This window comes from Pezoporus wallicus, unplaced genomic scaffold, assembly GCF_028554395.1.
Source record: "Pezoporus wallicus isolate ANWC-B61680 ecotype Strahan unplaced genomic scaffold, APGP_CSIRO_Pwel_v1 contig_10094, whole genome shotgun sequence".
Lineage (NCBI taxonomy): Eukaryota > Metazoa > Chordata > Aves > Psittaciformes > Psittacidae > Pezoporus > Pezoporus wallicus.
This window is the reverse complement of record NW_026639160.1, coordinates 333611-361322: the sequence shown is the minus strand read 5'-3', so window position 1 is coordinate 361322 and position 27712 is coordinate 333611. Positions and strand designations below refer to the sequence as shown.

Sequence of the window (27712 nt, the reverse complement as noted above, 5' to 3'; positions counted from 1 at the left end):
TCACAACCATACTTTATAGAATCAATATATTGTAACAGATTTAATACAATTTACATTCTACAAAATGGTTTGAACTTCAAAATTATTCAAAGTTTTTATGTCACTTCTAACTTCACAAGGCCGCTACTTTCCAAATTATTGCACTACAAATGTTCCATATATGAAGCACTTACTTAGACACACTTCAGAGATGCTGGCAGCAGCACATGGCATCTCTATCATCTTTCTGAACAACTGCCAAGTTACATGTGCATCCTTCATTACTTTCTTCAGGCTCCAGTTTCTTTATTTGTTCTCTTATATCTGCAACTTGTAAACACTGGTATTTATATAGGACATCCCCACTAAGGTGCTCCACCATCATTATGAGCACATTTAGCTTTTTAAGATAGATAGAAATTTTCCCCGCCTTAGATACATTCTGATATTGATCAAAAACTTTTTCATATATGTACCAACACAACCCCAAACTGAAGGAATGAGGAGTCTGTCAGCATTGGAGAAGGTACAGATAGGATGGCAGGCTGGCATATATGCTGTCCTTCAGAAAACAGCCTATAACTTCAAAGCAGGACATATGTCAAACTAGTCCTTAGTAGCAAAATCAACTTCATAAATTTCTAAAGAGAACGTTTTCACTGCAGGCATTTCAGACCTTTGTATTTTATACTCTCCCTTATACCTGCTGTATGATCCCAGAAGAACAAATATACCACAAAGAAGAGCTGACTGGGAACTTTGTCATGATGGTCTTCCTTAATTAGCTTCAACCAAACTGCCTACCCAGAATACATTTCTTGCTGACTGCAGGACAGTGACACCGATGCCAGCCTGCCCATCTGAGCAGGTTTCTTCAGAAGAAGAAAGAAAAAAACAACCAACCAAAGCAAACCTACAACAAAACCCAGGTGAAGTTCTTTAAAAAAGAGTTACAAAAAGCAAATCCCAAGTCCCAACCTTCTGGCTCATGGTATCTCTTCCCAAATAAAATTACTCTTCTAGCAAGATCTTTTGCTATGTTGTATCACTAACAAATCAATGCTAGTCTATAAATCCACTCCAAGTTGTTTCTGGGGGTAAGACAATTTGCTGTTATCAGCTGCTATAGTGATCAACCAAACACATAGAAGCATTAGCCAGTGCCTCATTTGCTCCAATGCCTATTTTGCTTAGAGGGACTCAGAACAGTTTACATAGCTGACTTCAGGTATTTCTTAGATTATTGTATTTTACTACCCTCTTCTTAGTGGTCTGAAAAAATATAATTAAAAGCCCAATAGAGTTGGATCTGGATTTACTGATGCTCTGACACGGTGACAGTGAATTCAGAAGCCGCTGCACCCTCTTCCAGTTTCAGTGCATATGGGTTATACTCTTCTTCAAGTTTTCTCCTCCAGATTTTAACTAGGGAATATTAGAATAAACAAACAGGTTACTGTATATTACTTGAGGAAATACTTAAAATGAAAAATCACATTAATTCTCTACTTCCTTCTCAGCGTAAGTGCTGAGATAATTTGGCACTCTGGCATGATACACCATGTGACATCAGATGACACATGAAAGAATACTTTAGGAGTGATGGGATCCATTGAAGTCTTTATGTCCAGACCCCTGCTCAAGCAAGGCTAACTCTGAAGGTGGGTACAACTTCAAAAAATCCTCAACGTTTTCAACACTTTGAAAGAAGTTTTAAGTTCCCCATTATCAGTGGTAACTGTTGTTGCCTGGTGACTGAGCAGAGCTGCAGGAATGTGCTTCTGGAAGTAGAAGGCCTTTACAACACATGAACACTTTTAGACAGGAGGATGCATTTCAAACATGCTTCCACACAAAACTTAAGTAAGTCCACCATAGTTACAGAGTGTGCATTTCTAGCAAAAAGCTTAGAGGATATTTTTAGAAATAGAAATAATAAGAAGCTCTGTTAAATATCTTTGGACAAAGCAATGAGGACCACCTGCCATCAGTGGATTTCAGAGAGCATTTTTCTCCAAGACTTTTATAAAATTAGGGGAGAAATCATAAAGAATAATTATTTCCCACCCATACCATCTGCTAAAGTGACAGGTATCATTTGTTTCAGTTAAAATGGTAACATTGAAGAGCACTTTGAATGAAAATTTAATCAAACCCAAGTCAGTAAATACTCACTATAATTTGGTACATCCTCATCGGAGTCCTTGGAAGGTGTTTTCCCAGTTTCTAATAAGCCATTTTTTTCATATTCAGTGGTTAAGATGCTGGGTTGGGTTTCTCTTGGTCCTCCTTCAGCTTCTTCCTCTAAAGCTGCTATCATATCTTTGTAGGCCTTCCTGGCCTCTGTTGTCAGTTGTACCATTCTATGAAAATGGTCCTATGTAAATACAAAATATTAGTAGAGCTTAAATCATATAGTAAGTTTATCATCTCCATGAAAATCTATAATGAATACTCCTTATAGATCATATGTAAGTTTGTACATAAAAGCAGCCAAGTATATATAAAGATAGGAAAAAGCACTTATAAAAACACCCATTCTCTTGAAAATAAAACCAAAAAAACAATAAACATGTAGATAGAGGAGTAGATATCAGGAAAAGGTGGCCATACTGCTTATCTGAACTGTGCTGAGTGTCTGTACTTCTAAAACCAATTTTTCAGATGAGCCACCGGCTTCTACCCCAACTGGGATAAAGCATGCAATATCAAAACAATCAAACAAAGCCTTAAAGTCACAGTATTTCTCACCCTCTACAAGTAAAAAGTAAAGCTAAGCAAAACTATAAACCTACGTATTTCAGCTTACCTGAGCCCCATCATAGCTAAAAATTCCCACCACACTCACAGGCACTGCTTTGTTCAGACATCGGCCCAGAGCCTTGCGATTAAGGGCAAAAACAAATGGGATATTCTGTTCACAGGCACAGTCAATAATATTGTGTAGAGTCTCATCCAACCCACCTGGAGCAGACAATAAAATCAGCAAAGAATGACAATATTCAAGCTAATTGTAAATAAAGGACAATATTCTTAAAAGTACAAAAGCAAAAAAAAACAACCAAAACCCTAAGATTATGGGACATTTTGAAATTAAGAGTTTACAGGAAAAAATACAAGGATAACAGCATGAGATCTGAATTTTAAAGGAGAATTTGATTTTTTTTTTAATTCTTAATTAGCAGTATCTTTAGACTACCTGTGTTCTGTATTTTGTTCTATGTGTAGTTTAATCTAATTCAGTATTCTTGTAAAAGACAAGACCTGGTTGCTACAACATTGTTTAAGAATTAACAGAAAGTAATAACAATAATTACCACAGATTTTACACAAACTATTACTGACAACTTATTGTCAATCTGAAAGAGACTGATACAGCAGGACTTCTTGTGGCAGCACAGCTGGCATTAGTAATGTTTGTCCCTTCTCAGCTGTACAAGTGCAATCTTTTGTGTGGCTGCACTGCAAATTAATAACCAGAACCTAGTTTCAGGCAACTTCCACCACCCCAGACAGTCTTGATTTAGCTCATTCTTCAGCTGCACAGCAGTAAACAATCTAAGTAAGAAAGGCATTTTTGTATGACTGATTTCAAAGGCTACGCAAAAAAGTTCCTCCAAAAATAATACTTCCAGTATACAGAGTCTGCTTTTTTGCATTTCTTTTATTTAACAACCATATTTACCCTTTGACTGAATCTTTTCACAGTTAGGAGAGATGATGACACACTTCAGTTTTTTCAGCTTCAGGTGTTTCAAAACTTCTCTGAGACCCATAACAAGCCTGCGTTTTATCTTGGCCTTTACTGGATCTTTCTGATACAAGCGATCTTGGAAACGAACCAGTTCTTTTAAGAGATCTGTCACACAATTGTCAACTTCTTTACTAAGTACCTGGCTGCAATAACTGGAAGAAAGGATCAATTAAATGTTAAACCCCCTAAAATTACAAATATATAATACAAATATGTAATAAGTATGTAAAATTTAAACAGTTTACCTTCTATTCTATGTCTCTGGCTTTTGTTCTATTTCCACTCCAAACATACTTGCTATATACATGAAAACAAAAACTTAAATACAAATTTTTTCACTGGCTAAGAACTTCCAGTAAGTTCTGTTACTTGCAGTATCTGGCTCCCCAATCAAACTATACTGAAAAATACATGCACACATGTACAATAAATATATTTATATATTATATATATAAATATGAATAAATACATATATACACACGTTTTTCTATTGGAGCATTTTTCTGAGGACATTTACTTTGACCTGTATCAATCAAAGTACAGCAACCAAGTATAGAATTTTATTTTATTTCTATAAATGCAAGACTATCTATAGCAAAGATGGAAATCTGGATCAAATTCCTTCTCCCTGGTGTCATTTTTTTTTTGCCTGTCATCCTATTTTACTTATCAGAGTACAGCCTTGTGGTGCTCTTGGGAAAGGATAAAAATGGATGTACTTAATTCTTCCAGTATTCCTTGGGAAATCTTTTATACAAAGAATCATTCAGTAAAGAAGGATCTCAAAGAGAAAAACCTGAAGATATCTCAACTGCAGAGTCAACAGAAAGATGCCAAGTTGTAAGTTCACATAAGATTATGAGACACGAGACCATAAAATCTGTCCCCCATCTTAAGAGATGCAATTATCTCAAAACTTTGAGGTTTTTATTTACTATTTCCAGACTTACTAAGTCTCAAAGACAAATCTATTAAATCACTGAAATCTAATCCAAAGACAAAAAATTCTAGCTTTGCTGAATGCTCTACATCCTGTAATAGGCAGAACAGTTACACTGTACATATTCAACTCAAACTGTGCTTTCAGTTAAACAATGTTGCATGGACACAGATTAAGTAATTTCAAATTTCTAACTTCAAAGTTAGAAGTTAAATTAGAGATAACACATGACATCAAGAAGATAAAGAATGGGTGCATCAATATTAACTGATACTGTAACGCCAGCTGCAAAAAGCCCAGTGGTGCATTTATGGGAGGAAAATTAAATGTTAGAACACTGCTTAACCTAAAGTAACTATTTTAAACTGTCATGACTGGATCTCCTACGTCATATAAAGTAATGACTATTTCTTCTTCTATAAGGAAACATGGATACACATCTGTTTAAACTAAACTGAAAGTGTTTGTGCATAATAACCCATAAATCTCCACTTCTTTGCCTAACCACACCATGCAAATGTCTGGCTGATTACATTCCTTACATTTTTGTCATTTGGTCGAGTAGCAGAAAAATCAAAGTACACCCTAAAAATAAGAGTACTACTTGTTTTCTTAAATCCTAAGTTGGTACTCCAGTTATGTAAAATAAGGTACTTTAAGAGCACCTCCTTTTCTTTCCTTAGCCTCTAATGAATTTCTCATCTCTTTTTATAACTCAAGGAACATGCATTTTGAAGTGGGAATTACAGAAATGCACAGACTATTTCTGTGCATAACACTTCTCTGTTTGTGTGTCAGCACAGAGAAGAACTGTGAGGAAAAAAAAAAAAGGAAAACCAAAAGAAAAATTAGAACCTTCAGTTTAAACTCCAGTTGTTGTTACACAGAATATTATCCTTGTTTCAAAATTGCCGTTATCAGTGATACTATAGAAATACATCAGTACAATCAATACTTACTCTCTGAAATTCCTGCTGTGGATTTTTGGAAGATTAGAGGTTGGCTGCTTTGAGGTCACAGAAGTTTTTGTTGATTCCTCTACCCCTGTGTTCTCAAGAAACCCTTCGGCAACTTGTGTTACAGGAACAGCTATCATGTAAATAAAGATATCTCAATGAAAAAATGCAGAAAGCATTGTGAAAAGACAAACTTGTCAAGTATATCTTGAAGTGTCATTACTTCAGTATTACAGCACTCTGTGGTAGCAGGGAAACAGGTCATACATTTCTTTTTCTTTTTTTAAATCACAGAATGGTTTAGGTTGGAAGGGACCTTAAAGATCATCTAGTTCCAAACCCCTGCACAGGCAGGGATACCTTCCGCTAGAGCAGGTTGCCAAGTCCCATCCAACCTGGCCCTGAACACTGCCAGGGATGGGGCAGCCACAGCTTTTCTGGGAACCTGTTCCAGTGTCTTACCATCCTCACAGTGAGGAATTTTTACCTAGTATCTAATGGAAGTTTACCCTCTTTCAGCTTAAAACCATTCCCTCTTGCCCTGTCACTACATGCCCTTGTAAAAATGTCCCTCTCCAGATTTCTTGCAGGCCCCCTTCAGGTGTTGAAAGACTGTTACAAAGTCTCCCAGAGCCTTTTGTTCTCTCCCAGCTGAACAAGCCCAGCTCTCTCAGCCTTTCTTCACCGGAGAGGTACTCCAGCCATCCGATCACCTCTGTTGCCTCCTCCAGACTTGCTCCAACAGGGCTACATCCCTCTTGTGTTTGGGCCCAAGAGCTGAATGCAGTACTGCAGATGGGGTCTCACTGGAGCAGAGTAGAGAGGGAGAATCACCTCCCTTAACCTGCTCCTCTTGATGTAACCCAGCATACGGTTGGCTTTGTGGGCAGCACATTCATGCTGTTGGGTCATGCAGAGCTTATCGTCAACCAACACCCCCAAGTCCTTCTCCTCAGGGCTACTCTCAATCCAGTTTCCACTCAGATTGCCCCAACCCAGGTGCAGGACCTTGACCTTGTGAACTTCACGAATCTTGTTGAACTTCGCTTTATTATTGTACCTCTTTTTAAGCACATTTCGTACACATTTGTCAAAGCACTAAGTGTGCTGACTATCAAATCTCCATCTACATGCTGTATTATAGCTTTCTTTTGAAAGATACCTGCTTGACCATCTGGTGGAAGCATTTCATCTTCGATAATATTTTCTGCAGACTTACAAATACTATCTTCATCTTTTGGTACTGCTGTCTGTACTAACAGGTGTTGCTGTTTTCGTTGTTCTCTTTCTTTCAGAATAATCTAAAAAAAAAATAAATATATATATATATGTATGTAAAACCCAAATCAATGTCACACAGATAATACAGCAGTTTCTCTTACCAAGTGTTACATACAAATCATTCATAAAGAGGTTTGGCACTATCAGTCAAAGTTTACAACATTTGGGGCTTAATCTGCACATAGAAAGAAGGAAATATATTCCCTAGCTGTACACAGAAAAGTACTTTCTCCATGATTATTAGTGTCTGGATGGAGAAAATCATTACTATGGATGAAAGGCAGAACTAAAAGTTAAAGGAACAAACTGCTTCAATGCAGAGAAGCATGTGAAAGACTTCATCTTTATCGTTCTTCTTCAAACTGTCAATTTGAGGCAATTCAGCCAAACACTCAGGTACACACATACACGTATATATGCACAACTCCTCTTCCCCTTTATTTCCTTGTTATTTATTTCATTTCCCTTGAGTCAGACTAATAGATTGCTGTCTCTGCATTTGCTGGTTGAGGAAAAAGAGAAGAAATTACTATGGACAGCTAAGCTGTATGGTACACAGAAGGAAGGAAAGGATGACGTATGTTGGCTCCAGATACATTACTGTAGGTGAAAGCAATAATCAGTTTCCTGCAACTCATCTTCCTTCTCCGCTTTTATATCTGCTAAGAAGCAGTTACTGTATGTATGATCACTAGCTCAGCCAGTCTACCCAAAATTTGTAATTACATCAGAGAACCTAACTGCAAAAGTAAATTTCTCCATTTGCATTTGTCGAAGATGAACAAACAACAAAAATAAGTGTCCTTCCGTAGTCAGAACACAGATATTACACAGAAAAAGTAATCCTTGTCTTCTCAAATCTACTTTGAAAAACAGATTACATGAAGATAGAACAGCCAGAAGACATAGTAATTAGTATCACCCCCTACAGTTTTGTTACATGTTATACGTTGTTTATATTGTGCAGTTCTCAAATTCCATTAAGCAGCACAGACTGACTACTTCGTTACCTTCACTAGCTGTGTAAGAATTGTTCTAGATCAAAAAGTAACCCTGCAATGGAGTGTTATCTCAAAATCTCTGTATAGAAGACATGACAGGAAGCAATGTGAATGGATAAAGAGGGGAGATACAAGAGAAATCTCCAGGTGGATCTAATACTAGTTGCCACAGAGTCAGCTGAAGTTCTGGCTTGGAAGAGCACAGAAATATCAAATTATATCTTTGATCCTTTCTCCCTAGTCCCGCAGATCAGCATAGCTTTTCCAAACCAAATACGGCTTCTTTGGATGCCCCGCAATACCAACAGTGTGTTCACACTTCTGTAGTGGCACTTTTTTTCAGCTATCAAGTGATTTAAGTGAGAAATTATATTCTGGGAGAAACTGTATGTGCTACTTAGCAAGACGCTACTGTTCTTCCCTCCCTTTCCTCCCCTTTTTTAAACCAAGGAAAGAATTTAGAACAGCAGAGGCTGAGATGCACATCTCCACTCCAGAAGGTTTAACAGACTCACAGATTAATACTGAATGTACATTAACCTATGTTGTACTATTTGAGGTAAACATACGAGCACCTTTTTAAGAGGTGTCGGTCTCTTTGCTTTAGGGACTTCTCTCTGTTTCCCTTTCTTTACCAAAGGAGCACTGGAATCCAAAGGGTTATGAGGCATCTTTCCTTGGCTTGATCGGTGACTTTTTGTGGCTGTAGTAGGTTCTTTAGAAAGCAATGGTATGGCACCACCAACTGAAATACAAAAAACAAAAGTCTGCATCAGACAACAATAACAAATACCTAAACCAGTATCCAATGCAAGTTTAATGACAGGATTAGGACTAGTATACACATATTAAATCTTTGTTGTTATTAATAATACTTATAGGCAATCCTCTGTCATTAACTCTCCAAAGCAGAATTTGGCAAAACACTGCACTCCAAGCTACCTTCAACACCACACCAAAGTGGCTTGGTAAACCTTCAGAAATCTCCATGTTTTATGACAATGGCATCCTCCGGAGATTCTGCACTGCATTAAAATAAATACTGAGCAGCAGTACTGCAGATTTAAATAAATACATAAATAACCTGTAACACTCCTACCATTTGTTACACCTTAATGAAGTTGGATGAAGTTCATCTGCAGATGGGTAGTGAGTAACTCAAAGCTACAGCTATGTCTCTTTTGCTTAACCAGCACAGGTCTCAGGAGATGTCTACTTTACATGTATTTTTCAGAGGATTCAGAGCAGAGAAGCATTAAATGACTGGCAAAGTCACTGAACCTGGACCTTCCACACCATGACCTGACACCCTAAACTATTCTCCCTTTTCAGCTGCTATCAGTAGAAATTGCTGTATCTTGTGAGAGCACTTTGTCAAACTTCAGTTACCTGCGATATAAACCAGGTTACATTAGAAAGTCAATGAAGAGGATGAGGTAAGTATCAGTGGAATGAGCTTGACACCTTTGTGCCTCAGGCAACCTCTCTCCCCCTAAAAAACACTCAAAGATTCTGGCAGTTTGTCTTGAGCCCTCTTCATTTACGGTTTTCAAGGTATTTATATGCTGATCCTCCAACATCACATACAGTACTATTAGCATGAACAGTTTACTTCATAAAACTGCTACACTGCAGCTTTGCGGCTCTGTAACAAAGGCAAATTGAGAACACTGCCAAGTAAGTTGAGCAGTATGTTAGCACAGGTGGCTACAAGAATTGAAGCTGGATTTAAAGCAGTGCATAAGTATACATCTTGCAGACAGATTATATTTCCTTCATTGTGTACATCACCTCATTCATTTCAAATTCAGAGTTCTCATGTTCCTGAACTTGATGGCTTCAACAGTTTGTGTCAGTTTGCACTACCGATACATTTCCAAAACATAATTTAAATCAGAATAATTACTACATTACTGTGCTGCTTCATCCGTAAGTTATTTCCCAAATTAAGTAAATCTGGTAAATGGAATAAAATAATTTTGTCTGCACACTCCTTGCCCTTCTTGTTCACTGTGCTGCTCTTTTGGTTACAAAGGTCAGCACAATGCCACTTCTCAAACTAAAGCTAAATTTTGTGTAGACACCAATTTAATGGGTGCACTGACTGTTCAAGTAAGTGCAAAGCTGAGGTAACATCTACTTTATACTTCCAGGATATGAATATGACACACCAATTTCTCTCCTGTACCAGATTAAGACACAGGCTTAAGACACAATTTACTCTTAGAAAACAGGTATTGTGACCCATAACTTTCTGTTCCACTATCTCACCAATTCACATACTGTGTAATTTTACAGAAATAAACCTGGTTATTAGCACCTCTGCAGTACTGAGTGTGGCTGACTCAAAAGAAAAAAACAAAAAAATCAATTACAGAAAAAGTATTTTTAGAAGCATCTTATAATTTCTCTCAGTTACTGGAGGAAAACTCATTGAGGCTTGGTATTTTAAGCGTTTTATTTCAAGCTCAGCTATCATATTGCTACCATTTAAATCATACTGCTTTAAATCCTCTCATGATTAGCTCCCTTTCTGAAATAATATTTAGAAAAAATCTTTACTCAAATAAGGAGAGAAAACTTATCACTAAATTCTAACAAGTACTGTTTCTTTTTTGCAAAATATACTGCACTAACACAGCCAACACTAAATTGTGACCTACAGTACTGTCACTGAGCTATTTGTTTCTGCTTCCTGGTTTTGCATCCGCATGGCCTGAAAGTCTCTCCATCACCAAAACCTAGCACTTTGTTGACAGCAATTATTCCATAATTATCAGGCATGGCACAACTCATCCTCTGGCTGGGGCTGACTCATATAACCCCTCTGTTTGCAAAGGAGCTTTTTCACATAAGTTAGAGCTCTAGGATTTTAGAGGAGCATAAGAAAGCCTTTGTTACTGCTTAGTCCCTTCCTGCAGGTTCAGATCACAAACCTGTTTTTAAGAAAAAAGCAAAATCTTCCACAAACATAAGCATTTTTGTCAAAGCCAAATTTCAATCACCTTTCACATTTATGTAAGGTGTTCTTTTTTACAAGTCATTCTCCTAAAGATCTTCTTTCCCCAAGTCTACCCCCAAACAATTCAAATCGCCATGCTTCAAAAATATTTTTTTAAAGACCCTTCATTTTCTTCTGTTTCTTGTGAACTGCGCTCCTGCCTGCATATTCAGACATCATTATAGATCCGAAATCCAGCTACATTTAACTTTTGAATACTTAAAATCAAATGGAAAGAAATGAAATTTCACTGTAACCAATACCTGAAAACACCACAGGTTTAGAAGACTGTTTTGACTTCTCTATTTGCTGCTTTTGCTCCAAGACTGCCAGCATGTCACCCAAATCCAACTGCACAGGAATCTGACTCTTCTTTCCACTGCTCCTGGATGTTTCCTGAACAAGTTCAGAACCAATTAATAATGCTCTCCATTCCAGAATGCTATTTTGCAAAGTGTGTAATACACTCCTAACATTTTCATCCATGATACTTTTGATTTTTTAACTTAATACAATGAAAGTACTTTGATACTTAAATACACAAAAACTTTAATGTGAAAAATTAAAAAAATCAGAAACAGCTCAAATACCTTGAATAGCTACTTGAACAAAACATAAAAGCATAAAATAATAAAGGAGGTGCTTTACGTTGGGCTCCCACTTTGGTCAGACTGCCACCTATCTTTGAAAAAGAAAAGGCCTACCAGAATTGAAAAATAAAAGTACAGAAAAATTACTCTGTGAATCTTCCATGGTATGTCACTGCAGTTCACATATATCATTACCTTCAATGCCTTATTATGAAGAGTTGTCATCATCTTTATGCACACATCCTTATAAGCAGTAATCTTTCTGTCTGCTTTGAAGAGAAGGCAAAAGTGGTGTTCCACACTTGGCACCACATTTAATGATTCAGACTATAAAAAGATTACAAACGAATAGACTACAAAAAGGCAAACTATGAAGGCAGAACAGACTAAGTAAATGACTCTCAGATTCTGTACTTCTAGAAGTCTTATCCTGGAGATCAACTCATTATAGCTTCTGTTACAATAGGGTTAAGGAATGTGACCTCCTCCTTCTGAGCTAGGACCTCATCTTGCACTGGAGTTACAGCAGAACCTACTCACCAACATGGAACTACTTACCCCCCTCACTGATGCTCTGTATGTCTTCTCCTTGCCCCAAACTAAGTGGATCTCCTTGCCTCCTTGTCTTAATCTACTAGAAACACTTTTAAGAGGTTCCCAACTCCTTAAGACAATCATTTAGGAGTGGATTTATGCCATGATCAAATAAGAGAGGTGAAAGAAAAATTCCTGATATCTGGAACTACATTAGTAGTAGACATTAATGAAAATGTAGTATTTTTCCCTAAACACTCTATCACAAACTGAAAGCTAGCAATTACTATTACTGAGTGCTTCTAATAAAGAAGATCTTGTCACATCTCAAAGTATGAACAACAACGTATGAGTACAATCGCAGATGAGCTTTGACTTAGTCTTATGTTTAAACATGCTAATTTCCTTTGTCATTTTGAAATTTATTTTCAAACATGAATTCAATTACCTGCATTTTCTTTCTTTCTAATACAGAAGACAAAGCTTGCTTCCCTGACACACCATCCACTTTGGGAATTCCATCTAGTGTGGGAGACCAACTATTCCAAGGCTCTTCTGTTAGATGAATCTTTGAAATTCAGAGACAAAAGGTGATAAGGAAGAGTAACTATTTAGACACATGGAAAGGGCAAAGAAAGGTGATACTAAATTCAAATGGAACATATACAGTAGCATTGAGCATACCCTCAGCAAGTTTGTGAATGATACTAAGCATAGTAGCACAGCTGATACACTTGAGGAAAATGTTATCCAGAGTGACCGTGGCAGGCTTGAGCACTGGGCCTGTGCAAAGCTCATGAAATTCAGCAAGGCCAAGTACAAGGTTCTAGACCTGGACTGGGGCAATCTCCAGCATCAGTACAGAGTAGAGGTTGAAGGGACTGAGAGCAGCCCTGCAGAGAAGGACTTGGAAGTACTGGCAGATTAAGAACGGAACATGAGCCAGCAGTGTAGGCTCACATCCCAGAAAGCCAACCATATCCTGGGCTGCATAAAGAGAAGTGTGGCCAGCAGACCCAGGGAAGTGATTCTGACTCTCTGCTCTTACGTGTCCCCAGCTGGAGGCCTGTGTGCACTTCTGGGGTCCTCAGCACAACAAAGACACAGACATCCTAGAGCAGGTCCAGAGGAAGGGCACAAAAATGGTTAGAGATGCAAAAGCTGTATGGAACAGCTCTCCTATCATAAAAGGCCTTCAGACTTGGGGTTCTTCAACCTGAAGAGGGGAAGGCTTTGGCAACATCTTACTATGACTTTCTAGAAGTGTGATCATCTATTGGCTACCATGCTACAGACTCATGATTTCCTTCTTCTTTTTCAGATTTGGAACTAAAAAAACCCAGTAAGGCAGTTTCATCTTCAAATACCTGTTACAGAAGAGTACGAGCAGCTTACTGAACATGTCTTTACAACTTTATAAAAGCCTATATCCTACATATATTTACAAAGCTAAAAGGTTTCTATCATCTAAGGTGCAAGTCTGAATAGCATAAGAAAATTGATTTGAGCAGCAATCTGTTTTTTGCTTCTTGTTTCTCCCTATCAATGTAATTTACTGTCTCAAACAAAGAAAACAAAGGGTTTCTTTCTTTGTGTTTTGGTTTTTTTTTTTAACCACTAATATTCATAATGATACAAAACCAATGACAAACATTTCTAGCAGCAAAAGTAGTTTCAAAGAAACAGAAACCTGTAATTTGACATTTATTATTTATGTGATTTACTTTGCAAGAACAATAATATTTCTAAATATTTCTAATCTTGTGATTTAAGCCTGGGATCCATTCTCATATTGAATGAATTCCCAAATTAATATTTGGGATTTATTTCACTCACGGTAAAAAAGAAAATACCAAAAACCCTTGAGTTTATAATTGCTGTTAGACTCGAACTCTTACCCTTGCACAGATTGAGAACAAAGTGTTAACACTATTCAGATGCCCTTGAAATTTGATTATATGAACCAACAGCAAACACAGAAATTAAAAGCAATGTACTATTATTTTTATGGCATGTAAAATTAAACTAGAACACTACCTATAGGAAGAAAACCTAAACACCATTTATCTCAACTAACTTTGGGTGTTAGTTAGAAGTGTCTATACTGGAATTAGCAGCAGTTCAGAGACCAAAAAGGTATGTCCTTTGGTATGATAAGAATCTACTGAATACAGTGATTAGCTCTTCATTGTCCGCAGGGTACCCAAAAGGACTGCAATAGTCAGACCCTCATGTCATAAACACCAGGAAAAAGAATTCCACCTTTAGTCACACTCAAAACTTGTAGATTTTTACTGCTCATTTTCTTAACATTCACATGATATCTTAAGATAACTTACTTCAGACTGCTTCCTGACAGCAGGAGTAAATGATGATTTCTGAGATCCTAGCCTGTTTCTTCTATCAGAGGCAGCTGCCAGATCAGGAAACTCCTCGGCATCCTACACAAGTAAATCAGAAGATAACAGAATCATAGAACAGTTAGGGTCGGAAAGGACCTTAAGATCATCTAGTTCCAACCCCCTGCCATGGCCAGGGACACCTCACACTAAACCATGTCACCCAAGGCCCTGTTCAAACTGGCCTTGAGCACCACCAGGGATGAAGCATTCGCAACTTCCCTGGGCAACCCATTCCAGTGCTTCACCACCCTTACAGTAAATAACTTCTTCCTTATCCAATCTGAACTTCCCTGTTTAAGTTTTAACCCGCTACCCCTTATCACTACAGTAGCTAATGATGAGTCCCTCCCCAGCACCCTTATAGGCCCCCTGAATTATAGTACTAATAAGAACTATTTAGTCCATATTCTCAAACTTATTTTTCCTACATGAAAATTTATTTTCTCTCTGCTTATCAAAAACACTTGGCTTTTTGATAAACACTTGCTTATCAAAAACTCAGAAGCCAAGTACAGTGCCAGAAATTATGATCAGCACTACAATGTTTAAGAAACTTCCAACAGCAAGCTGTTATTGCTGTCAGCTGATACAAATAATTAGAGGTAAATGGCTCCTAAAGGAGTGTTCTTCAGATCATTTAACAGCCTTCCAAACAATTTCCCTGTTCTCCAGTACCATTTCCAGATGTGTAATTCTGCCTTAAACGGGCGAGTTGCAAAGAACAGAATGGGCAGGCAAAAGGGTAGCAACTCTTGACTACAGTATGGAAATAAACAGATAGCTCAAGTGATTATGTAGGCTTAGATACAGGAGTAATTTTATTAGCAGAGGAAACATTATCCAGACTCTATTAACTAAGTGCAGGCAGACTGGAGCTTGCTCTACACTGGTCACCTTATATCCACTATCTCAATCATAATGAACCTGATCCACCAGCTTGGTTTTCATTCCATTGCTTCTCCTCCCACTTTCTGAAAGGCCTTTTTAGCTGTGATACAGTGCTTCTGAACAGACCATTTATTTTGCAGCCTGAAAGACTTCATTTAAGCAGCCCAAGCTAGGAAGCTGTAGCGTAAGGACAGACATACTTCATGCAGTGAACTACTTTTAAAGAAGCTTGGGAGTATGTGAAAAGATGACTGCAAGAAAAGGAGTTTTTCATTAACGCACTCTTAGCTTAGGGATATCCTGAAATAGAGCTAGTACCTTCACATATATACAGACCTCACTAGAATTAATTTTTATTTCAGTCTGACCAAACACTTCTTGAATTCAAATAAAATTCTGGCATTTTCAATGTCCTTTAGCAGAATGAATAACTAAACTCTAGTGCTTTCAAATAAAATGAGGACAAAGATTAGATAATTTATTTTTTATTTCCTTGTCACTTCTGATACCACTTAGTCATCTAATTTACAGACTGAGAAGTACTAGTTTATTCAGTTTTGCCTCCCACAAAAATTGCTTCGTATCTTTGATTATTCCTGGAGCCTTTTATCTATCTATTTTAGTTCAAGTATGTGTATCTTTTTATGGAGTGAGGGAAACACAAGAAAACAAAATTCACACTATATTTAGACTGGACACGTTCTGAATTTATATATTATCATAACCCATTTTTTTTCTATTTTCCTAATAATTTCCAGGACTGACTGCATGTTTGACCAGTACTGCCAGCACCGACCTCAGTATCAATAGCAGCTTTAATTTTTTCAGGGGAAATACCTAGCTTAGGGTCTATCACTGTGTATAGAAAAACAGGATTACTTATCAGCAAATGCATCAATTTATGGTCCTTAAGAGTGTCTATAAATGAGTGAGTTTTATAAAACTAACAAGCAATCCAATGTATTGCTCCAGTGAGCTGCTGCACATAGCAGAATTTTCTTAAACATCCTGCGTGGCTGTAAAGTTCTGTGTGTATGATCCTTTCATGCTGGTCTATCTCAAGAACATTATACAAGCGTCTCACCCACTTTTCACACTAATGAGCACACAAGCATTCCCAGCAAACCAGGAGGGTCTGAAAGCTGTCCCCCTGCTGTCGCAACAGATGCTGCATCTACATCACACATTTCAGTGCAATGCATATGATCTGTTCCACGATTCTATGCCACTGTTTACCATTTTTGTCTTCAACAGCCCCATTACTATTTTCTGTGAATACTACTATGCCGTTTACATTCAGATAGTAAGTCATTTACAGGTCAGACATTGTATGGCAGCATACAGTAAAAATAGGGATGTTCTTATGAGGGAAAGAACCTGCAGATCTTTGATTCTACTTGTAATTGTCTAACAAAGACATCTGTAACAGTAATTTCTTGTGCTGTTCCAGGACAATGGATGGCATCATGAAAAGAATGTGTAGCCGTAATTCTGCTCCATCTTCCATGTACAGAACTGAAGCCACCTAGGAAGGCTTCCTTATGCTTTTATTTCACAGACTGAACATTATGTAACACTACATCAAATTTATAGATCAACACATGTTCACAGTGCTGTACAATACTGGGCTTTCAGTGAAGCACAGTTAAACCACGGACCTACTATTCTCTAATGTGGGAGTGCCTAAAATCTTCAAACCACTTATACACAAAAGTATCAAAATACTAATATGCATATATTAATTTGGAAAAAAAAATGGAATTCACAACTGTGTTATGCAGAAATTGCTTCCAAATGTGATATGGGTAGAACTGTAATACCAGTACCACATTCTTTAAAACTGCGGTACCCACTATGCTCTCCATCCCTTGTGCACTTTGCTTTCTGCAACAGTTACTACAGAATGCTTGTAATTTAGGAAACTGGACTTTTACTGTACCTTGCAGACTCTCAGATGCATCACTCCAAATTTAATCCTAAGACTTTTGTACTCCCCCATGCTTGCTGAACATGTGACAAGTCAAAAGGCATAACTATTCCTTACCAGTAACTTCTGACAATCATCTCAACTGAAATGGACTTCAACCAATATCCTCTACAAATGGGATTTGAACTTAAATTTGTACAAAGCTGTGTGAACACCTGGTCTTCTAATACATTTATGTAACTTAAAAATACAACAATAAAGATCTCTTCACCGTACCTCAATCCTTGGCGGTTCCTGTATTATAACAGATTCATTTTGAGGTTTCTCCATATCAGTGGGCGACTTTGTTTTTTTCTTTTTTTTCTTCTTTTTTTTCTTCTTTTCCGACCCTTCTTCAGGCTCATTATCACTAGCGTCATTTTTTGTTTCTGACTGCTGGGAAAAAAATCATGAGGTGTGATCGTTAGAAATTGATTTATTTCAGTACCACCTACCAAAATAAATGCAAACAATCACACTTACACAACTAAAGGGTATCTTAATCAATCCAGGCTAGGACATTAAGTAAACAGGAAAATTCAGGATCTCTTAGAAAGTTAGAGCTACTGGAAAAAAAAAAAAAATCTTCATTTGAAGCACACTGCACGTTATCAAACTATATCGGGTCTACTGGGATTTCACTAGGAAACATTCACCCAAATAAGGCAAGAGTTTCATGTTTCATGTCTCATTCTGAGGGAAAGGAATCTGAAGAAAAGTCCAGCTTAAAAGCTGAAAGTTCATGTTGCTGGAGTAGCCCTGTCTTTTTGACATCTTGTTATTCTTTTCCACTACAAGCGAAGAAAAATGCTAATAAGAACAAGGTAACTTTGTATTACTTCTTAAAAAGCTACATTAGAAGTAGACACTGTACAGAGCCTAGGAAAAAAATGGCAATGTCTCACATCAAGAGACACAATCACACAGTGACAGTAATTGGTTTAGAGCAGACAGTTCTCAAGTACCTTCACTTTACTATCCTGCTTGCCTTTGCCTCTGGAAAGACGTTCAGGTACTGGTGATGACACAATTTTCTTTGAGGGCTGTGAAAGTACCATGGCCCAAGACACATGTGGCTGAGCAGAGCCATCTGCAGGTATTTCAGGAAATGCCATTAGGAAAAATACAAAGATGTCTCAAAAATATTTCTCGAATATTCAAAAGAAAAAGGATCAAGCATTAATCAAGAACTAGCAAATACAGCAGAGCACCATATTCCTTCTGAGGAAGGACTGAAATAAGACACTCACATTTCTTTTCTCCAGAAAGCTTTCTAGAATTGTAACCACCCCATATATTGTCCAGCACTATATACACACATTTAGCCAAATCAAATTGTAATTGTAAATCACAGTGATTACATACAAATAATTCCATGTTCATTTTCTAAGTTATTTTTTTCTTTAAAATAATGAACTATTGCTATATTTATACACAAAATTCCTTTAATATTTATCTCACTCACACAGCTTTCACATGTAAGGCCACATCTGTAATTTCTACTTTCTAAAAACTCCACAGTTTTACAGACATTTGTACTAGGTGAAAGACATCCTAATGTGCCTCAGGGTACAAGAACATAACCCACCACCACTCAGAGGTATCAATGTTTTCAAAGAACTCACAATTAATTTTGTAACTATTCCTGTAACTCAGATAACACAGAACAAAACCTACTTTGTTCTTTAAGAATGAGGAAAACATTTCAGTGAAAAGCTGAATTGTGTAATGGGTTTACATGGCAAGGTCCTGGTAGTAGGAGGATGCTGCAGGGGTGGCCTCTGTGAAACAATGGACTCTGCCAGCCCCAGCTGGCTTCAAAACAGATCCAATGCCAGACACACAGCTGAGCCAAGCAGCAATGCTAGTGGCAGCTCTGTGATAACGTATTTACGAAAGGGTAAAAACACTGTGCAGGAGTTGCACTGTGCAGGAAAAAGTGTGAGAAAAAGTGTGAGAAAAAGAGCCCTGCAGACAGCAAGGCTAGTGAAGGAGGGGGAGGAGATGCTCCTGCAGCCCATGAAGAATACCATGGTGAGACACGCTGTGCCCCCGCAGAGGAAGGAGCTGCTGCTCTCTGCTGAGAGAAGCTGTTAAGAGCTGACTGCAACTCCCATCCCACTGTGCCACTCAGGGCAACAAAGAGGCAGAAGAGTAAGCAATGAAGGAGTGAAGATGAGCCTGAAGAAGAGAGGGTGGGAATTAAGTGGTTTTAGTTTGGGGTTTGTTTTGTCACCATCTGACCCTGTTTTTAATTGGCAACAAATAAAACTTTGTCAAGTCAAGTCTGCTTTGCCTGTGATGAGTGACTGGTGAGCAATCTCCCTGTCCTTATCTTGAACCACAAGCTTTTTTCTCTCATTTTCTCCTCCTGTCCTGCTAAGGAAGAGAGTGGCTGGCTGAGTCTAGCTGCCAGCCAAGGTCAACCCACAACAAACTTCTACTTATTATGGGGGACAGGAACTGAGGATAGTGTTAGAAGAAAAACATTATCAGATGACTTTAATGTTTCTGGAATAACTCTATCTTTAGAGGGCCCTTCGAAGTACTTTGACAGATTAAGCTGTCCTTTCTGAAGGTCAGTGGGAAGTAAGGACTGAACTGTCCAGACTGGTGCATGCCTGTGTACACACAGAAATCTAGTGAGAGGCACTTAAGACAATTCAATGCATAATGCATGTTATACCTCCAAGAAGAGCCCTACTGAACAAAACCTATTACTACATAATTCTGGATTTAAGGATTTCAATTAAATTTAAATATTTACTTGAAACTAGCCACTTGTTAATGTGTTCCAGTTTATTAAAATAAACCCAACAACAATAAACAAAACCAAGTTCTGCATCTCCATAGCCAGACAACAGGTAAATAAAAAGGGGGCATTTCAGCACCATGCTTCTCCACAGCTACACTTCTTAGTTTAAAAAACCTGACAGAAATAACATATGCCACGGAATAATTTTGGGGTACATACTAGACTCCAGACTGCCAGCTATTTAAAACAAATCTGCTCACCTAAACTAATCCACTACTTACCTCTCATTTACTTTAGGGAAAAAAATATAATCTTGGCAGGTGTGTCAGACTAGATGATCTCCAGAAGTCCCTTCCAACCCTAATGATTCTGCAATTCAACAGACTTCCAATAATCAATATGCATTACTTTATCTCCTCTCACACAACATGGGTGACAACTACAGCAACACTTGCCCTTGAGCAACAATGACACAACAGAGTACTCAGTACCGGGGCCAGTCCTGTTTAGTACCTTTACTGATGATGCGGACAAGATAATCGAGTGTACTCTCAGTAAGTCTGCAGATGACAAAGTTGAACAGCAGTATTGATCTGCTTGAGGACAGGAAGGCTCTACAGAAGGATCTGGACAGGCTGGACTGACAGGCAAAGTCCAATGGCATAATAAATCTCAACAAGGTTCAGCGCTGGGTCCCGGACTTGGGTCACAGCAACCCCATACAACACTACAGGCCTGGGGAAGAGTGGGAAGTTGCCTGGTGAAAAAGGACCTGGGACCTGACAGCGCCTCAACAAGAGCCAGCTTGTGCCCAGGCAGTCAAAAAGAAATAGCATAGCCAGCAGGGCCAGGGAAATGATCATCCCTCTGTACTGGGCTGCACCTTGAACACTGTATTCAGTTCAGGGCCCCTCACTATAAGAAAGACATTGAGGTGCTGGAGCACGTCCAGAGAAGGGCAACAAAGCTGGAGAAGGATCCTATAAGGAGCAGCTGAGGGAACTGGGGCTGTTTAATCTGGAGAAAAGGAGGCTGAAGGGGAGGCTTATCACTCTCTATGACTATGTGAAAGGAGGTTGTACCATGGTGGGTGTTAGTCTCTTTTCCCAAGTAACAAACAATAGGACAAGAAGAAATGGCTTCAAGGTGCTCCAGGCAAGGTTTAGATAGGGTATTAAGAAAAAGTTCTACATCAAAAGAACTGGGACAGGCTGCCAAGGGAAGTGGTTGAATTCTTGTCCCTGGACCTATTTGAATGATGCACAGAAGTGGTGCTTAGGGACATGGTTTTGGTGGACTTGGCAGTGACAGATTAAGGGTTGGACTCGATGATCTTAAATGTCTTTTCCAACCTAAACAATTCTGTGATTCTGTAATCCATTTTAATTTGATGATGAAACCTGAGAGCAAGAATGAGCAATAAGCACTCATCACATTTGAAAGAAACTTCATTCTTCAGGTTTTATTTCCTCTGTAACAAGTTTGCTGTTTAATTCCTTTGTTATGTTACAACCAACAGCTCTTCAGAACAGTTTAGCTTTTCAAACTGATGAAATGCAAGCAGTTAAAATACAGGCAAATAATTTGTATTTGGAGTGCTTACCTCTACCATCAAATGAAGAGTGAATTAAGCTGGCTACCGTTTCATCTGAAGTTTTGGTTGAAGCTTTGCTTTCTGCAGAGGAATCACGCTGTAAAACAGACACCCAGCTGTCAGAAAAGTAACATCACTGCACTAAACAGTGCTAAACACCCCCCCCCCAAATTAAAAAAATCCTCAACCTGTGCAGATAAATGTGTAGGGGATTCTGTAGCCTGGCTTTTTTTGTCGCTTTTCTCAGTGAACCCATCATTTCAACCCTACAGCCCTATAAAACATAATCAAATGCCTCTCCAATGCTGTAAAAGCAGGGTGATGACTTCTTACATTTTACAAAAGCACCCAAACAATTATTCTAAGAACTAACAAAATGAAGTTTTAATGTTCCAAATACCTTAGAAACAAAGTCCGTATCATACTCAAAGTAGCAATGTAAAAGGAAACACAACTGACAGCAGCAAGATCTTTTTTCCATCACAGGCAGTTTTCCACCCAACACACTGGAAATAATATGATGTTTAGATCTTTCAAGATTATTCCTTTTTAATCACTGTTGAAAAATCTGATTCAGTGTATACAACATGCTGCTAAATGTGTCAGTATTGTATTTACTAACAAATAGAGAATCAAAGGAAATCAAAAAGAATAAAATTAAATGCTTACTTTTTTTTTTTCTTCTCCTTCTGGAGTTCTGTTTCTTATTTTTATCTTTTAACACAAAGCAATTACATTATTTTTATCTGTTAAAACTATTGGATAAGTGACTCCTTACCTATTTTTTTCCAGGTAAGAGAGAAAACAAGCAGCTGTTAAGAAACCTCAGGAACATGCACGCTCCATACAGGCAAGCTAGAAGTCTAGACCCTAGCAGTACTAATCTAGATTTTAACAGTACTTGGCTTTCCCCTACCTACTGGCAGTACAGACAACAGAAAACTACTGAGAAAGAGAAAACAGAGACAGCAAGCACTAATAGCACCCACAAAAAGAACTGTAAAATCTCTAACTCTGAACTTCCTTGCTTGCAAGGTGAACTACCACACTGAATGCAAAATACTTGCATTCAGAAATGCTTGAACTTGGCGAGTTCTACAACATGAAAGTTCTACAACATGAAAGTATCAGCTAACCTGTGTGTTCAACCAAAAAGACATCTGTGGTTGACGAAGGCACGTAATATTACTTCCCGCTGAACACATGTGTCCACTCCTATGCTGTGCATTCTCATTGCTTTCCAAACTCTGTGACTTGTGGAAATCCAGGATGGCAGTTTCAAATGCAGGTACAGGAAGAGACTCTGTTTTTGGAGTCTGAGTTGACTTCCTGTTTGTAGTTTTATTGAACCTGTCTGAAAAAAGCATGTAAAGTCTCAATAATTAAACCTGCTGGTGATCATTTCAAGGTATGTTATATAGCACAGTAGTTAACATAACTATAGTAACCATCACAAGAACTATTGCTACACACAGCTCATACTAAAAAACAGACAACAATTATAACCAATGGATATAAACACCACCTACTCAACAAGCAACTGTAAATTCAGATGCCTGCTTAGGAAAATTTTCTTATCAGTTTACCCGAATTTGTTCAATCAGCAAAAAGATGTAAGTCACCGTCCCTTGTCAAGAAGTCACACAGGAAAGAAATCCTGCTTCTTAATTATTCTAGATTTAGAAACATGGTCATGAACCAGAGTCAACCATTTCATGTCCATCTGATGTATTTCTAACCAAACAATACATTCATACCTGGCTTCATGGAATCCCTGCTGCATGCAGAGGTCTGGTATGATGTCTTGTTCACAATTCTGACAGAACAGTCATCTCCATCATGCCTTTTCTTGTCTAATTTTTTCTCACTCTCTTTTGGTCTCCTCTGCTGCAAGTATTTGTTACATATTTAGTTAATTTTATTTGAACTTTGTAAAGTCATCAAGTTTGCCTTGGGTTACAGTTAACTACCTGTACATGTGGAGCTTGACCACCAAGTTAATACAACATAGTTAGTATACCATAACCACAAATAACCAGTAAAACCAGGAACAGCCAGTTAGAGATTTGTTATTTATTTCTATCTTGTTAATTGTGCCATTTTTAGCACACATTATAGCCCAAACAAGAGGGATTGATTACTCTTTATGTAGCTAGACAACTGTATTTTTAAGATCTCAGCATTTCCACTAGTTTACAATTGTTTGGCTTTAAATCACCCAGACTGGTGTTCTAAAACAGCTTCTTCGGGACCAGGGCAAAAATCTCAAAAGCATTCAAATCTTTCAACTAAACCATGTATTAAAGGCAAAACTAGGCAAGACTGATGTCACAATATCCAGAACAATCAGCGCAGGTGAAGTAATTAGAAAAGATACAACTATTTAATTGCAGTGAAAGAAACACATTCACCTACACTGTGAAGTCCTGAAAGTCTTGTGATTCTCACAAGAAAGTTTGGCAGAGCTGGCTCAGGAACCAGTACCTCAGGCAAGGAACAATCACTTGGCTTGCATCTCTACAAAGTATATTGTATAAACCTAGATGAGTGGCTTAACTCTTTCTGATCGCAGGATGCTGGACTAAATTCAAAGCACATCTGGCAGCAACATTATTTTCTTGGGTGGCAGTACAAGGTATTTCCTGGCCTCCAAAGCTAAACTGTTACAGCTTTAGGAGATGTGATCAAATTAATGCAAAGCTGCAAAGACCAAACATTTATCTTCAAGCTCCCTCCCCCCCCCCCCCCCCCCCAAAACCAAACAGAACACTCAAACCAAAACAGGGAACAATGGCAAAAGGACGGTAAAACTGTACATAGTGCGCCCCAAGCTCCTGCAGAAACTACAGAACTCCTAGTAGCTAAACTAAGTTTCTTCATATTATATCACCTGCGCTAATGCTGAGCTAGCTATCTCCCCAGACAGCTTCAGTGTTTAAGTTTTCTCTCAGCAAGAAAACTACTGATTTTAGGTCTCTAGCCTTTGTATGTTATGTCTAGTAATGCATGCTTAGGACCTAATCTTACAACTTCCCTTACACATGCTTGACCACAGTGAAGTTACCAGGTCTCTGACTAGAGAGTAAAGTCCACCACAGGGATGTGACTGAAGAACAGATTACTTGAACCTGTTGGAAACAACAATAGCCTTTCAAACCCAAGAGACACAATACCTAACCACAGAGGGAGATGTGTTAATAATACATTTAGTTTTTTTCCTTTATTTTTGTATTTCAAGGAGTTTGTCTACATTTTTGTTTGAAAATATTATCCAAGTTTCATGACATTTACCCACAAACAGGCACACACACAAAATGACATTTTTACTGAGCACCTGTTTTACTTTGATTGAAAGACAGTATTTCTAACACAAACCTTTCTTCCTTCACCATACCAACACAAGTTCGTACTTTCCTATGGACTGTTTTCTACCTGTAGCAGTTCTTGGAAATCCTTCAGTGACAGGTGTGGTCTCACCACTAATCAGCCACATAGCTGATTAGAGCCACCAGGTCTCTCTTAAATCAGGTTCATGGAAGCTGCCACTGGGCTTAAAAAAAAAAGCCCTTCCACTCACCCCCTTAGGCTCAAATAGTCAAAAAAATAAAAAAAAAGAGTAAAAAAATGAAAGTAGTGAATGGTTTGGTTTTTGTGGGTTTTTTTTTGGTTCCTACCTTGAAGCTGCTCTCTGAGGAAAGAGGATTAAATTCTCCTCATGTTCCAAAAATAATGCTTGAAAAAAAATGTGGCATTCTATAAGCTTTTTTTGAAGTGTGACTGGGCACATTACTACCATCCTCTTGAAATGACATACATTATCACAAGAATAGAGAGTGATTACTTGCTTTAAAAAACAAACCAAACATTTAGAAAGACTGATTTAAAATAAGAATTTAGTTTTAATTTTAAAAAAAAAGTATTTGCTCACCTTTGAAAGACTCTTACTCTCTTGTCTGATTAGATACGTTTGCTCAGCTGATTCACTGACTATTCCTGAACCATTACAGTGTGTTGAGTTGTTACAGTGATACGATGAGCTAGCTACTGGATATGCATTTGCAACAACATCAGGTGAGTAAGAGCAGCTGGAGTATTCACGGAAGGCAGGATCTCCTAGAATACTATGTGACAGACATTGAGAAATAGATCAGAAGTCATTCCAGGGCACAACTTCAGCATATACTTTTTGCCTAAATAAACGTATCATTCCATGGCTGAAGAATTTGTTTAACAAGAAAGCTATGTTTCAGAAGAAAACTATTCTATGTTACTTCAATTAAGTATTCAGTCAATGCTGTGGACTGCATTAAAAAGAATTAATTTTGATTTGGGCAATCATGCAGTTTAGCAAATATTTTAAAACAGATGTTTTATCTGTCTCCAAGTTTCAAAGCTAGTCTGCTTTGCAGTTAAAGTCCTCATTTCTGTTTAAGGTTATCAAGATTATTTGTACCTTCTTTCAGTAGGCTTTTTCTTGTGGAACAAACCAAAACCACAGTCAAACTACATGACATGAATTACATACTTGACTACAACAATGCAATCATTAAGACCTGTCTTATAATGCTGTAATAACAAAGTAGGAGTATAGCATCTTATAGGGTATAAGACATGGGCTCAAGATCGAGAATTAATAGATGAACTACAATACAGAATGACAAGGTAATCATTAACTGACCTGCATTTAACCATCACAGTTTATAAAAACATGTGCCTGGGGCATGCCTTTTTCCTTCAAATGTACACTCAACATTCCCTTCCAATTTCATCCTACAGTTTGGACAGAAACTATATGCTGAGATCTAAGTGTGATTAGTGAAAAAGGAAATTTCTCAGCTTAAGAAAGCTGAATTTAGTTTTTAAACTTGTTCACCATGAACGGGGTCAACCTCTGAATCTTTGGTAAATAATGAAAAACAGAAAACAAGAGGCTTCAGATAACATATTTCTTACTGCCTGCTGCAATTCTTACAATCATAGTTCACACACAGAGAAGTAACAAATGAACAATCAAAAAAACAACTATGGCTCAGTCCCAACAAGGGAAAACATTAATCAGAACATTGCTGCTGTCTGCTGGTGGTTTTTAAATGCTAATTAATTTAATGCTAAAGCTGTAGTTTTTGTAATGCACAGGTCAGGCCATACTTCAGTGTTAAATTTCTATTACAAATCAAAATGGGTTGAAAATACTTAGATTTCATGTAGGATAAAATAAAGGCCTACAAAGAATGAAGGTGTTCACTAAGGCTCTAACCTAACTTGTTACAGTGCACCAATAACTTTGCAGAAACTGCAAAATTAATTCAGTGATTAAAAGTTCTGAGAAGCACCCAGAGAACTACGTAACATCAAAAGATTCTTACAGGACTTGATTATTTCCTATCCTGCTGTATGGGCTATCTTCTAGCTTGCTCTGCGGTTAACAATACTTTTGTAAGTCTACCACGAATGCCTTCTTTTTCCAGGCCTTATTAGAAAAAAAGCCTTTGAGAAACTTGCACCATTTTTACTAAAACTGCCTGAGGATGCATGGGTTGTGGAGCAGAGATCAAGGAGGAGCCCCATGCATCATTAAAATGTTTTACAGCATGAGAAACCTTCTCAGAGGATCTTTCTCTTCCTTTTATGTGACTATATTTACCCCAGCCTTGTCATAACACAATCATTCAAGGACTGGATTCAGCTCTTTCTAAAGTACAAACAGATTACCAGATATACACCAGAACACAACTGCAAAAACCTAAAGCATTAAGACAATGCACAAGTGTTTCTACAGTTAGAACATTAAGGCATGAAAGCCTTGACTTTATAAAAATATTCAATGTTCAAAACGAGATTAAAATCCCCCAAGGAATAAGAATCAGAAAATATACATACTTATTCAAAGATGGTTCCTGAACAAGTGGGTAGCATGTAGTTAAGTACCTAGGAAAGGCACATGCTTCTGAGGGTTCTGACCATGCCACAGTTGCCTCCGCGTGTTTTGGAACTAGTTTGACTTCCGCTGACAACTTGATGCCCTGAGAAACAAAATGGTTTTTGGCTACATGCATCTGAAGATTAATGCT

At 37.9% G+C, this 27712-nt stretch overlaps 1 protein-coding gene across 6 annotated transcripts; it reads right to left on the bottom strand.

Annotated features, from left to right (window-relative positions):
* Positions 1-12: 12 nt before the first annotated feature.
* SECISBP2 (SECIS binding protein 2) lies at positions 13-27712 on the bottom strand. 6 transcript variants are annotated; one of them, XM_057413801.1, is made up of 17 exons: positions 27522-27712; positions 25570-25762; positions 23399-23528; positions 22778-22995; positions 21651-21738; positions 18258-18382; positions 17530-17688; positions 14376-14477; positions 12485-12604; positions 11176-11308; positions 8487-8656; positions 6792-6930; positions 5633-5762; positions 3665-3885; positions 2789-2943; positions 2155-2356; positions 13-1404 (listed from the first exon to the last, which is right to left on the bottom strand). In XM_057413801.1, the coding sequence occupies exons 1-17, from the start codon at positions 27695-27697 to the stop codon at positions 1295-1297; spliced, it is 2571 nt and encodes an 856-aa protein (XP_057269784.1). In that variant the 5' UTR covers positions 27698-27712; the 3' UTR covers positions 13-1294. The 6 variants fall into 6 exon arrangements, with proteins under 6 accessions (XP_057269784.1, XP_057269785.1, XP_057269786.1 ...); XM_057413802.1 differs by having other exon boundaries at positions 17530-17685; XM_057413803.1 differs by having other exon boundaries at positions 23399-23525.

Excerpts from the sequence above, each read along its gene's own strand:
- SECISBP2 (XM_057413801.1), bottom strand. The coding sequence starts at position 27,697 with ATGCATGTAGCCAAAAACCATTTTGTTTCTCAGGGCATCAAGTTGTCA. Across the intron at positions 18,383-21,650 it reads CTCTTCATTTGATGGTAGAG|ATGGCTCTGCTCAGCCACAT; the intron begins GTAAGCACTCCA and ends AAATACCTGCAG. Across the intron at positions 6,931-8,486 it reads GACCGACACCTCTTAAAAAG|ATTATTCTGAAAGAAAGAGA; the intron begins GTGCTCGTATGT and ends TTTTTTTTTTAG.